General features: G+C 35.9%; 1 protein-coding gene across 2 annotated transcripts in view; it reads right to left on the bottom strand.

Moving 5' to 3' along the window:
• Positions 1 to 14,386, bottom strand: part of IntS2 (integrator complex subunit 2) — a 271,634-nt gene that overhangs the window by 69,219 nt on the left and 188,029 nt on the right. For both annotated transcript variants that reach the window (XM_090401055.1, XM_090401054.1), the window contains exons 10-13: positions 10,584 to 10,706; positions 9,562 to 10,183; positions 1,175 to 1,517; positions 604 to 829 (exon numbers count right to left, since the gene is read on the bottom strand). In XM_090401055.1, coding sequence (XP_090257181.1) covers positions 604 to 829; positions 1,175 to 1,517; positions 9,562 to 10,183; positions 10,584 to 10,706 — 1,314 coding nt within the window. The remainder of the gene's footprint in view (positions 1 to 603; positions 830 to 1,174; positions 1,518 to 9,561; positions 10,184 to 10,583; positions 10,707 to 14,386) is intronic.

Genomic DNA, 14,386 nt, shown 5'->3' on the forward strand with positions numbered 1-14,386 from the left:
ACAGATATATTCTGGTTTTTTTAACTCCTCAAAACAGTACCATAAAAATTAGGGTATTGATTGGATCAGGAATCTGGAATAGTAAGCTGCAGGGAATATGAGACTGGCTTAGATCTGAATGGGAACCTGAATTTAAGAGACAGTTAAGCTGACAGCCAACAAATAGTTAAAATATCAGGCCACTAACAAATGATGACTAGAGATAGTATGTTAGAGCAATCTGATGGATGAGTATTGATTATTTAAATAAAACAGAACAATGAAATCCACATAAACATTAAATATTATAGATTTAGAATTGTTTTTTGTAGCAAGAGATATTTAAGGAATGATCATCATCAATCATTATTTCCTTCTCACAACCGGCTTATGATAAAAAGTGTTTTTTTACCTCACTGAATGTGTTTCAAATTCAGTTACTATCCCAGGACTTTGAGTACTTCAGTTGGTGAATTTACCCAAAAATTTAAATGTAAATTCTACTATGTTTGAGATTTGGAAGTTAAACGATAGATTTTTATCAAACTACTATTCATAATATTTGTTTCTAATTTTTTGTATGGCTTTGCTTCAAATATATTAGAACTTAAACATTTACTTTACCTTATCCTGTTCTGTTGGAAGACAACATTCCAAGAGGATCTGTACTGCAGCACTTTCTTGGGCTGCAACTAAAGCAACTCTTAATTCTTCTCGTTCTTTTTCTCCTTCAAGCTGACCAGTCTTGTCTAATATAGGATGCTCCAATATGTGATGTGCAAGATGTGATCGGGAAGCAGCCAAAAAGGCTCGAAGCATATGAAGAATAATTTCAAGTATGGGAGTACATCTGGAAAGATTATTTTAAAAGAAATATTTAATCAGAATTATATTATTAAAAAATAATGATATGAAAATAGGAAAACTTAAAATAAGCAACATGAATTGCTACACATACTACCTTAAGGATAAATGGCCTCAATTAGGGATCTAATTTATAGACAGAGGAATGTTACATTTTAAATTAACACTGCCTGGGTTCAACTATGGTTCTTTTACAGTTAAACTTATAAGATATCAGATATCAACTTTAACCTTCAAACGGTTAAAAAAGTTAAACAATAAAATGATGAATGAGGAACAAAACATTTTGTTATAAACATTATTAGTCAAAATAAACACAATGAAATCTTACCTGAATGCCCTATCATCACAACGAAGGACATGAAGTGGATCAAGAATAATATCATCAAGACTCAAACTTCTTCTTGATATTTGAATATGATGAACAGATTGAAGATTTGGGTGAAGAGCATTCACTGTCATTACCCAAAGTTGACGTGGAAAGATAGAATTCAATTTCCACCATACTTGTTTAGCTTTCTCCAAGATCTCCCGTGGAATATTGGAGTCTAATAGTTGAGGTAAATGAGAAACAAACTCATGGGCATAAGACCAGAACAAAGAAAGAGGTAAGGTTAAAAGGTGTTCCAGATGTGATAGGAGTTGCAAAGGGCAAGGTTTTACATGAGCAAAATCTGAAAAGAAAAGAAACCAATGGTTTGGCAATTATATATATATATTTTTAATGCATTTATCTAAAATATCAGAAATGATAAAGCTTATGGGGGGGGGGTCTGGAACGTTCTGATAAATATCCAGACAAAAATGATATTAAAGCAACTGATATAGCCACAAGAAAGAGTTATTGAAGGTAACTTATGTTCTTATATCCTCTTGTCGTTATATCAGTTACTTTAATATCATTTTTGTTCTAGGCATTTATCAGATTTTTCCAGCCCCCCCCCCATCCTTGCATAAAATACAAAAGATTTAAAGATACATATCTATTAGGATAGTAAATAACAAATCCTGAAATAGTAAATGTTTTAAGTTTTAGATAAAGGTGAATGATAATTTAGGAATGATTTAGAACAATGAAAAAAAGATATGTGAAATGTGAAAATGATCTATGAGCAATTTGGCTGTCATTTAAAATCCCTTTTATAGTGCCATATAGTGAAAAACAAATTTATATCAAGGCAACTTTTAAAACTTTTATTAGAACAGTTAGAGATCAAACATAAGATTTCAAACTAGAAAAGCACAATATAATGATAGTCAAAAATATTATATTTAAATGTTTTCAAGTATTTTAAACATAAATTTTTTTTCATAAGGAAAACTATTTTTAAATTTATATATAACATAATTTAACTCATGGGCTTACTTTAGTGAGTACGGGCATGGCAAACATGAAGTATCTGATGCTGGACCATGCCTTATTTCATGTAATATACATCTGTTATATTATCAGCAGACTGGTCCTCTACCCTTCTTTCTTTGCTTCTTTCTTCTCTTCTTGCTCCTTACCCCCAATGTTATTAGAGTATTCGAGAGCTAGGGGTGAATCTTTCCTATCTTGCTATGTCTGCCTATTGCAGCCACCGAAGGTGGCAAGCTAGCTCCAATAGGTGCCGGTCCCAAGCCCGGATAAATAGCGAGCGTTGATGTCAGGAAGGGCATCTGGTCATAAAACTTCACTGCCAGTTCTAGATATGATTAAATGAGTCAAAAAGAAAGGGATACAAGAGCTAGGGCGTACCCCTTAAGCGACGCGCAGCCACATCACCCTACAGCTGCGAGAAGTGGATGAGGGCTACCGCATCAAGGGCAGTTGCGGTTAAAGAAGCGAGCCTAGCAAGTGGAAAGAATATTGCGAGTGGGAACGCTGAATGTTGGAAGAATGACTAGAAGGGGAAGAGGAAGTTGGTGTGTGCAGGAGACAAGGTGGAAGGGAGAAAAGGCAAAGGAACTAGGAGACGGATATAAATTGTTCTACTCTGGAGCGAATAAAGAGGGAAGAAATGGTGTCGGAATTGTGGTGTGTAGCAGAATGAAGGGCGAAGTACTGGAAGTGGGTAGAAGGAACGACAGGATCATGTGAATGAAATTAGGTCTTGGAGAAGAGCGGGTGGTCGTATTATATGCATATGCCCCCACAAGTTGGCTGTACAGCAGAAGAGAAAGATGAATTCTGGAACTTGCTAGATGAAGAAATGAGGGAACTGGAAGAAAACAAGATGGTGATTGTCAGAGGAGACTTGAACAGACACATAGAGAGACAGAATAGGGACTGTGAAAGGGTGCATGGTGGCCATGGAGTGGAAATGATGAACCAGGAAGGAGAGAGAGGATTTTGGACTTAGTTTGATCTGGCAATTGTGACCTCCTTCTTCTGTAAGAGGAAAGAGCATTTGATAACATTTAAAAGGGCTACAATAGTTCACAGATTGACTACATTTTGACTAGAAGAAAGCATCTTAAGGCAGTAACAAATTGTAAAGTAATCCCAACAGATCAAGCGGCACAGCAACACCGGCTGCTGTGTGCAGACTTTGAAATAAAGTCGAGGATAAGAACCTTTGGAAGCCATGGGAGGAAGAAAATTAAGTGGTTTTGTTTAAAAGAAGAGTGTGAGGAACCGTTTTAGGGAGAAGTTGTTAGAGAGGATTTCGGATGGACTAGAAAGTGTACAAGACTGGTGGAGACATAATTCAAAAGTAATTCTAAGCTGTGCAATTGAGGTGCTTGGTGAAACATCCAGAAAGATTACAGAGCAGAAGGAGGGTGGGTGGTGGAATAATGATGTACAAGATGCAGTGACAGCTAAGAGGAAGGCAAAGCAGAAGTGAAACGAGTCAAGAGTGGAAGAGGACAGAGAGGAATACAGAGAGAAAAAGCTCGAAGCCAAGAGAGTTGTTGCACAGGTGAAGGACATGGCATATCAAGACCTTTATGATCAATTAGAAACAAAGGAAGGACAGAGAAAGATTTATCGATTGGCAAAATGTAGAAATAAGGCTTCAAAGGACATCGTACATGTGAGGCAGATCAAAGACGCTGAAGGAAGAATATCATGGAGGGATGTGGACATAAGAAACAGATGGAGAATATACTTTGAGGAACTTTTGAATGAATAAAATGCAAGGATTCACATAGAAGATGGGCAGCCTTCTGAGGGGGATTGTGCAGAACATCAGTAGAGTGGAAGTGAAGGAGGCCATGAGGAGGATGAAGAATGGAAAATCGGTAGGTCCAGACAGCATTCCAGTGGAGGCATGGAAGGCTCTGGGGGAAGAGGGAATTGACCTGCTGTGGGACCTGTTCATGAAAGTTTGCCAACAGGAAAATACATCCGGGGAATGGAGGAAAAGTACTCGTCCCCATCTATAAGGGTAAAGGGGATGCACAAGACTGTAAAAATTACAGAGGAATAAAGTTGATGCCATCACAATGAAAATCCTAGAAAGGGTTCTTGATTGGAAGGCTGAGAAAGGAGGTGGAGATTGCAAAGGAGCAATTTGGCTTCATGCCTGGTCGATCGGCTACAGATGCTATCTTTGGGGTACGACAGATGATGGAAAAGTTTCGAGAGAAGCAACAGGAGCTACATTTGGTATTTATTGATCTGGAGAAAGCATATGATAGAGTGCCAAAGCAAGAAGTCTGAGGGAGAAGAAGGAACCGGAGAAATACGTCAGGTTGGTGCAGGAGATGTACAGAAATGTGAAGACAAGTGTTCGAACCTGCCTGGGAATGACAGAAAGTTTTCCAGTGACAGTTAGCTTGCATCAAGAGTCTGCATTAAGTCCATTCCTGTTTATTATTGTAATGGAGGTGGTGACAGAGGAAGTGAGAGAAGACGCACCTTGGACTATGTTGTATGCAGATGACATCGTGCTGTGTGCAGAATCAAGAGAAGAAATGGTAGCCAAACTGGAAAGTACTGGAAGAGAGAGGTATGAGACTGAGCAGAAGTAAGACCGAGTATATGTGTTGCAAAGTGGATGGCAGCCAGGAGACAGATCTGGAGCTGGAAGGAAATGTCACCAGGAAGGTCAGTGACTTTAGATACTTTGGTTCAACAATGAAAGAAGATGATGAGGCTGAGAAGGAAGTAGGATGCAGGATAGGATACAAGCAGGATGGAGGAACTGGAGAGAGAGAGAGATGGCTGGAGTGCTATGTGATAAGAGGGCGCTGATCAATCTAAAAGACAAAATTTACAGGACAGTAGTGAGACCAACTATGACGTATGCTTTGGAAACTGTGGCCCTGAGGAAAAATAACATCAGCAGGATGGAGGTAGCGGAGATGAGAATGCTTAGGTGGATGTGTGGTGTGACCAGAAAGGATCATCTGAAAAATGACTATGTAAGGGGAACGGTGAAAGTTACGAACTTAGGAGCAAAGATACAGGAGGCAAGGTTGAGATGGTTTGGTCATGTGATGAGGAGGGAGGAAGAGTTTGTGGGAAGAAAGGTCATACAGATGAATGTGCAGGGGAAGAGGAAGTGCAGACAACCAAAAAAGAGATGGTGGAGGAGGACTTGAGGATGAAGAACTTGGATGTGGCTACAGCCCAAGACAGGAAGTTGTGGAGGAGACTCACCACAAACAGCGACCCTACTTAAGTGGGAAAAGCTGCAGAAGAAGATGTAACATAATTTAGTGCTCTGGTAAGACTGAAATAATTAAATTAAATAATGAGGTATGATCAATGACACTTGATAAGTAACAATCTGCTAGCTCCAAGTGATCAATCATGCAGAAAACAGATTTATAATATTTAAAATAGCGAACACTGCTACTGTGTAGCTGGATGAGGAACTGATCAAAATGTTATAATACTGTATTTTTGATTACTTACCGAATATTAAATACAAATAGAAATTCCACTAATCAAATTAAGAAATCATCCATGTCTTGGCTAGAAATTGTCTATAACCTACTATTATACTCTTTAACATGGTAAGTGCAATTTAAAAATTGCACTTACCAAAAAATTATATTCTTGTATAATCCTTTATCCAAGCATAAGCAAACAAAGTTTATGTATGAATTATCTTCATGACTAGGCTACTTGTTTATAAGACTGATAATCTCATATCAATTGGCTTAGTATCCATTAATGTAAAGCACACAATCTTTCAGATGTGCAATGCATTATGGGAAGAGTCACTACCCAGACTGATTTTGACCTGTACTGAGGGCTCACCAGTGGGAACCAGACCCAGAAGAGAGACCAAGGCTGAATTAATGCATGTCTTATATTTCCCACATATAAGTGATAAAAAGAGGTGTATCACCTTATTATTAAAATTCTCTGGATTAGAGAAAGATATAGAAAGTTTTTTCACTTGGTTACTATTAAAATTTGTCAATTATTATTATTACGTAACGCCTCCAGGGAGTCCAAAGACTCATCGAGGGAGGGCATCTATTCTACAAGTTTCCATCTCCATCACCCCACCAACCGCAACTACCTTCATCATCTACACCAATGCCATCTACTGTTGACCACCACCACTAGTATTTTCACAGACAAACATCCATGCCCACGGCAGGATTCGAACTCACAGCCTTTTGGCTGGAGAGCGGACACGCTAACCACTCGGCCAACCAGGCCAGCAAGTTATTATCCAAGTATAAGCAAACAAAGTTGCCACATGAAATATCTGAAAGGATGCAAGCTTTGCACTAGGATACTAAGGCAAATGATGTGAGGTTCACCAGCCTTATATAAAAGTAGACTAATTGTGAAGACACTTCATAGCAAACTTTCTTTGCTTACACTTCAACAAACAATTAAATAAGAGTATAATTTCATTATCAAGTTTAATTAATTTGTAGTCAAGTGAAAAAAAAAATTTCTACATATGTTTTTAATAGTAACGTCACACTATAGATATAGATTGAGTAAAAAGACTGTAAATCACAGTACAAATCAGCAGAAATGATTTCTAAAATTACTTGGTTTAGTGCTGTGTAGCTGTCACAGTTTCATTGTACTCTGATGATATTGGGTAGAAAACCAGCAAAATATTAGTGAGTTTAATAAATGTATTTTGTTCCTCTTGCTGTTAGTTACACCATTAAGCTTTATTATGGATAATGAAGAACACCTAAGCCTTTCTGTATGAATCTAATGAAATAATGAATATTGAACAACTTTGATTATGCAACCAAAATAACATTTTATGACATTAAATTTATTATATACCCCCCCCCTTTTATCAAACTGCTTTTATATTAAAAGCCATTTAGTAAAATTATATTTATGAGAATATAAAGAGGGCATTTGTAAGGATTCATACAAAGAAATTTTCTGATATAAAGTATCAATTCTAGGTATATATTTCCATACAAGCCCTTCTGAATGAAGGGCAGTCAGTATTAAAAAAAACTTATATTTCCACATTTGAACATTTCTGGTTGAATGGACTTTTTCAATTGAAGGTGAGTTAGCTGATCTCATACGGAGGTAGCAGGGTTTTTTCTCCCGGAAACTCGGGTTTTTCATCCTGCATACAGACAAATCGGCCATTTAGAACACACACAATTTGCAGACAAAAATGTGGCGGTGGTGGTTGTGGGCGGTAGATAGCATTGATGTAGGTGATGGTAGTAGAGGTTCGGTGTCGTAGTGGAGACGAAGTGTTGTATAGTAGGTGTCTTCCCGCGATGAGTCTTCGGACTACTTGGAGGTGTCACAAATAATAAGCTCTCTTTCTACATTCTGGATGTCTGATGGCTTTTCCGACTCACGTGTGCATTATGTTAATACCAATATCAATGACATTCATCAAGACCAGATTTCCTACTTTTGGCAGAAACCCAAATAGCATATACATACACCACTGTCTTTCTCCAATGTCCAAATTACACACTGCACAATTCCTTTTGTCACAAGAATGGCACATGTGCCTTTGTAAAATCAGACACTGCATGCCAGAGAGAGAGGGGCTAATTTAGAATCACCTGCTTTCAACCTTCTCTGGCTCAAGGTTTCCATGTGCCATCTTAGTAATATTCACCTGCTGCAGTTTTGCATTTTTCTCCAAACTCTACCATCTGCAATCCAACCATCCAAATAGTGAGGTCCTCTCCCTAGGCAACCTTAACATCCACAATTCCAAATGGCTCACCTTTTCCAATACCACTGACCAAGTTGGATGAGAGGTGAAAATCTTTGCCATAAAGTGATGACCTATTGCAAATCATTCATCTACCTATGTGAATTCTTGACAGCCATCTTCACTCACCAATAGAGGTCACCTCCCCTCTCGGCAACTCAGACCACAATCTTGTAAAAGTCTCCTCTGTCACAGAATGCCCTTCCTCAAGCTACTACTTTATTTCAAAGAACATATTTTTCATACTCTTCACTGATTCCTTCTTTTGCTGTCTTTCCTCTCATGTATTTCCTAAAAAAGTATAATGTACAGATCTTTAAATCCAAAATTAACAAGTTTCTCCCCGTCCACAGTATTAATGTCAGGCTGAACAAACCTCATATATGGAAGAAATGTTTTTTTTTTTTTTTTTTTTTAAATTCAGCTTTAATAAGTTAGCAGTTTATTCTATTTTAATACCCCTTTGGTATATTATGTAAGAAAATAGTAAAATTAAATCATTTTCTAAGGAATATCCTTTTCTTCTGTTTGGTAATAAATATTTTGACTTATGACTTATTATGATTTTGCCCAAATGTAGTTAATTCTAAGGTTTATATTGCTCTCTTTTTAAAACTTGAAATTTTCTAATTAATTTGTTCATGTTCATGAAATGAATTTTTTTTCTTTTAAATTTAATAAATTTTAATCCATATGTGGAGAAGAATATTAACATGTTGCAGCCTTTCTTTTTGTTTAGCATCTAGGATTGGATATATAAGTTGTGCAATAATCTTCTATTCCCATATTTCACTGTTTTGAAAAGTTCTTCATGTAATGCTAATGGAATATGGTATTCTTAAATTGATTGCTGCACTCCATTACTCTTATTTGCAATGATCAGATTTCTAGAATTCCTTTCAGAGCTGTCTTAGCTGTTCATTCTTCCTCCCCCCACCTTTTTTTTTTAAGTCTTTAGCTCTAATAAAATACGACCATCTTAGAGCAATTAACCATTTCCAGCATTTTTTATGCACTCGTCAGACATACTCCAGCTAACATTTCTTTTTAAAATACCGAGAGATTGTTGCCTTCTCTGATTTCCTTTCACTTATAGCAATATTAGTTCTTGTAGTTCTTTATTAGTTTTCAAAAGTAATATACATATATATCAGCTAAACAGGCTGATAGGCATAGTTGGCTGAGTGGTTAGCATATTCACTCTCAATCAACAGGCTATGGGTTTGAATTCTACTTGCAGGCAAGGATATTTTGTGAATATCATTAAGTGGGAGATCAATTTCATTGTCCAGTGCAAGATCACACTACTTACTGAAGGGGGCTTGAAAAAGTTCCATGTTTATGTGGTGGAGAAGGGCTTCAGGAACTATCTAACCTTTATTCTATTTGCAATACAAGCTTTTCATGGGTAGGATTTACATAAAATAAATACACATATACTCACCTGAACTCAATGCAACATAAAATGTATCATAAAAACTGAAATGACTTTTTTTTCTTCCTTCAAATGACTATTATATATAAAGATTCAAATAATTCTTTATTAATTTTCAGAAATCACTGCCATATAAAAACTCTTTCTCTCTCACACAAACACTCTTACCTGTACTCAAGTTCAACTTATGATGAAGAGAGATAGCCTTTGCTTCCTGAAATTTAGAAGTTTGTTTAATATTAATATCACTTTCTTCTGCAAGCCAGTCTTCTACTAAACATAAATGAGGAAAATGAGTTGCCAAGAGGGAAAGAAGAGGAGAAAACAAGCCTGCAAACTGCTGTTGATCCCTTTGTGCTTGTTGAATGAGGTAGAAAATAGGCAACTGTGCTATGAATTGAGGAGAGTAGCGTTTTACTTTGCGTCCTGAAGATACAATAGTTTTCATATTAAAAAGTCTAGTGTCTTCATATAACAGCAAATAGTAAAGCAACAATAGTTGAGAAGTTAATGACTTTGGAAGTTCATCAATTTCCATAGCAATGGGAGTGTTTCGACCAGAATGACAAGAATTTTCACCTTTATTTTGTTCATGTGGCATAAACACAGAATTTCGAAACACTGCAAGAATTTCTTCTTCTGTAATTGGTTCATTTGTAGTATCATGAGAACTCTTAGAGCTTGGTGTGAGGACAGAATTCACATAAACCTCAATCAGGGGTGGAAGAACTGGATGTAAGGGTGGAACAGTGCTGCAAACCTGCTTATAAATCCAATCTTTTATTGGTACCTGAACAAATATTAAAAGGAAAACATGAACTTGGAAAATTATTTTGAATATATGAATTAAATAACTCTGACTTAATGCAAAAAATTCTAAAAAAAAAGTAAACATATCTGTTTATACATCTTTGAAATGAAATGAAGATTTTTAAAAGAAAACTGTACATGAATATAATTTTAATATACCTACATAAAAAAACCAATTTATTTCCAGAAATTGCTTTTTATGCAGGTATAAACTGGTTAACAATGAAACACTTCTTAGGACATAGTTTATTAGAATTTTTTTTTATGATATTCAACAATAATGTGTATGAAGTACATTTTTTAACTTATTATTTTCTTTTAACTAGATTTACATAAAAAATCTACATGTTCAGAAAAAAAATTTTTTTAAATAGTATTACTTTATATTTTGTAAAAGCTCTGCTCTTTAGAAGCTGGTGTATACAATGGACAGGTAAGAAGCCAGTAACATTTCTGCTCAAATTTGGAGTGACAGGAACCTTAACAGCATGTGTTGTTACCACCTATTGAAATACAAAAATAATAATTATATGCTTCATATTAAGTCAAGATTGATATAATATGCTACCAGACTAAGTAAGAAAGCAATACAATTAAAAAAATAATATAAGAAATAAATTTTAATAAATATAGAGAGGGCAAAAATAACTGATATTTTCTAAAAAGCTGCTTCAATTTGGCAGCATTAAGCTACTGATGGTTCTTATATAAAGATCTTATGTAAAAACACTTCTTGGACTTGAATATTTATACAAAAATCAGAGTGAAATAATAATAATTATTATTATTAAAATAGCTTACACAGCTTACACATGTAACAAATATTATTATTATTATTATTATTATTATTATGTGATACCTCCAGAGAGTCCAAAGTCTAATTGAGGGAGAGTGTGCCAACAGCATCGAACGATTGATTCCCTTCCAACTACTAACCGCGCTCAAACTTGCTTAACTTTTTTCGTGAGCCATTATTAGCAGAGGCTCTACCGATCGACCAACCTTTATTATTATGAGAGACCTCCAGGGAGTCAGGGACTCATTGAGGGAGGCCACATACTACACACATCAGCTATCATACTTATACTTGAATTCATTCACATTGTTTGCACCCACAACATCCAATAGCAATCCATTTCAATCACGCACCACCACCCTCAATAAATTGAAAAATTCCATCAACTGAAATGCTGTATGACCCTTTCAAAAGTTTGTAAGTCTCAATCATATCACCCTTCTTTCTCCTGTTTGCTAGTGTCTGCAGTCCACAAATTCTCAATTTGTCTCCACAATCCTGAAATTTTTAATACCCTCCTTTGCACTCTCTCCACTATATCAGAATCACAACGGAAACCAGGAGAACAGACCTGCGCACAATAGTCTAAGTGAGGTCTTATCAAGGCCTGGGGAAGAGGCAAAATAACATCCTTATCTTTACATGTGAACATTTGTTTCAGCACTGCAATTATTTCTTTAAGTTGTATTTGCAATCTTTGCTACATGGCTCCTGAATATCAACTTCCTAGCTACTAACACTTCAAGATCCCTAGCCTCATCAGTTTCTTCTAGAATAATCCCACCAATATAATATGACACTGGATATCTAATTATGTCAAAGTGAATGTGACTTGGCATTTACTGACATCCATTCTCCCATGCCCACAATTCCAGCCTATTCAAATCATTCTGCAAGTACTGCATATCAGCAACATTCCTGATTACCCTAGCTATCTTTGCATCATCAGCAAACAGTTGTATGGTGCTTGTCAAATCTTTCCCAATATCATTAATGTTCAGATGACAGTGGACCAGGGACTGATTCATGTGGTACACCATTAGTAACCTTAAATCTTGCAGACTCACATCCTCCCATACCACTTTTTGATATCTTTCAGTCAGCCATTCTCTTATCTATGCTAATATTCTATAATACAAACCAATATTCTCCAATTTATGCAACAGTCTACCATGCTGTATTCTGTCAAAAGCATTAGCAAAATCCAAAAGTATCATGATGTATCCATTCCCCTTTTCTAATGCAATGGTAACACTGTTACAGAATTTGAGCAAGTTGCTAAAACATGACCTTCCCTTAGTAAACCCACGTTGTTCATTGCAAAGTAGAGATTCACTGTAAACCCATTTCTGAATGCAAGCCATAACCAATTTTTCCAAAATCTTCACCACCACCACCACTCCTGAAGTACTAATTAGTCGATAATTGGATACAGCAGACTTTGTGCCACTCTTGCATTATATTTTATTCAATAACTCCAATACATTTCATCCAATGTCATGTGGACACCATCAGGGAGACAGGACATTAACTACATTCAAAATATGAATCACAATAATGAGTCAAAAATCATGAATATATTAGCTCGTGCATTGGTTGCAGCTGAAATATACAATTATACTATTAGAGTTCAAAGGAACAGTTGTAGAAAGTTACATAGATAAAAAAAATAAATAAAATAATAATGATTATTAATTTTAAAAAAATTTAGAAACAATTAATAGTGATCACTTCTCAAAACTTGGATAAGGGCATCCAGTCTGATTGTTCTGACCAGTTCATATTTGGACGATTCAGATGAGTATTTAATGTTTCAAGGAAAAGACAATCTAATTTGAATTTGCTGGAATGAAGAAGTTTTGTCTAGTTCCAAAAACTCTGTGCCTAGTCATGCATCCTCCTCATGTTATCTTTGCTATTTTGAACTGACTGGCCATTCTGCCTTGATTAGAACTGAAGAACATCAAGACTATAGTACATTTCTGGAATCCAATAAGTCTGCTCATGCTATTGACACTAAGCACAGATTTCTTTGCAACCAGACAAAGATTCTTCATTCCAGCAGGTTCAATTTGATTGTCTGGAAGAAGACAGTCAAATTTGTCTTCGATGTGAAGCATGTGAAATGCTACAAAATCATAAATTAAAGATGCCAAGAAATTATATTCTTGGTTTCATCCTTTATCCAAGTCTAAGCAAACAAAGTTTGCACATGAAGTAACTTCACAACTGGGCTATTTGTATATAGGAGATAATGACTTCACATCAGTTGCCTTAAGTATCCTGTAATGCAAGGCACACATCCTTATGAATATGTATAATGCTATGCATTATGGAAAGGGCACTAATCAGACTGGTTTCAACTTTTATTGAGGTCTCATCAGTAGGAGCCAAACCCAGAAGAGATACCAAGGGTGAAGTATTGTTGTAATAGGTTTCACGGTATGATAAGAACACAGATGGTTAAGAAAATAACTATTTATTAACTTAAAAGTAATATTTCGCTGGTATTATATCCAGCATCTTCAGAGCACACAACACAAAGTTTGTGTGCTCTGAAGATGCTGGATATAATACCAGCGAAATATTACTTTTAAGTTAATAAATAGTTATTTTCTTAACCATCTGTGTTCTTATCATACCGTGAAACCTATTACAACATGTCTGTTGAACACATAAGCCTATCCAAGGGTGAAGTAATGCAGAAGTCATATATCTCCAATATACAAGTTATTAGCCCCTATATACATGTAGCCCAGTCATGATGTTACTTCAAGTGCAAACTTCATTTGCTTACATTTAGATAAAGGATGAAACCAAGAACATAATTTCTTGACATCTTTAATTTATAGTATAACCAAGTGAAAGAAACTTTTGACAGCTAAGATATCATCGAAACCTGAACCGATCAGACTGCATGCCAATATCTAAAGTTGTAGGAAGCAATTGTTATTAATTATTCATAAGTTTTTCTTTTTTTGATTAATAATTATAATTTTTTTTAATCTATACAACTTTCTACAATTGTTCGTTTGAACTCTAATAGTGTAATCATATACTTCAGCTGCAACTGAAGAGACACGAGCTAGTATACGCATGATTTATAACTCGTTATCGTGATTTACTGGCCTGGTTGGCCAAGTGGTTAGCATATCGAACCTCCAACCAAGAGGCTGCAGGTTTGAATCTCACCTAGGGCATAGATGTTTGTGATTGTCTTTCATCTTCATATATTCATCCAGACAAATATGCATCATACACTCTCCCAAGATGGAGTGGGTCACCATGGGAGAAATAGACCCAACCCTCCTGCAATGGGAGAGTTCTTCACTCATTAGTGGGGAAGTTACATGCTGTTTTCATTCATATTGAGATTCATGTTTTGAA

The sequence above is a fragment of the Typopeltis vanoorti genome, chromosome 11, assembly GCF_054136105.1.
Source record: "Typopeltis vanoorti isolate ZY-2024b chromosome 11, IOZ_Tvanoo_1.0, whole genome shotgun sequence".
NCBI classification, from domain to species: Eukaryota; Metazoa; Arthropoda; class Arachnida; order Uropygi; family Thelyphonidae; genus Typopeltis; species Typopeltis vanoorti.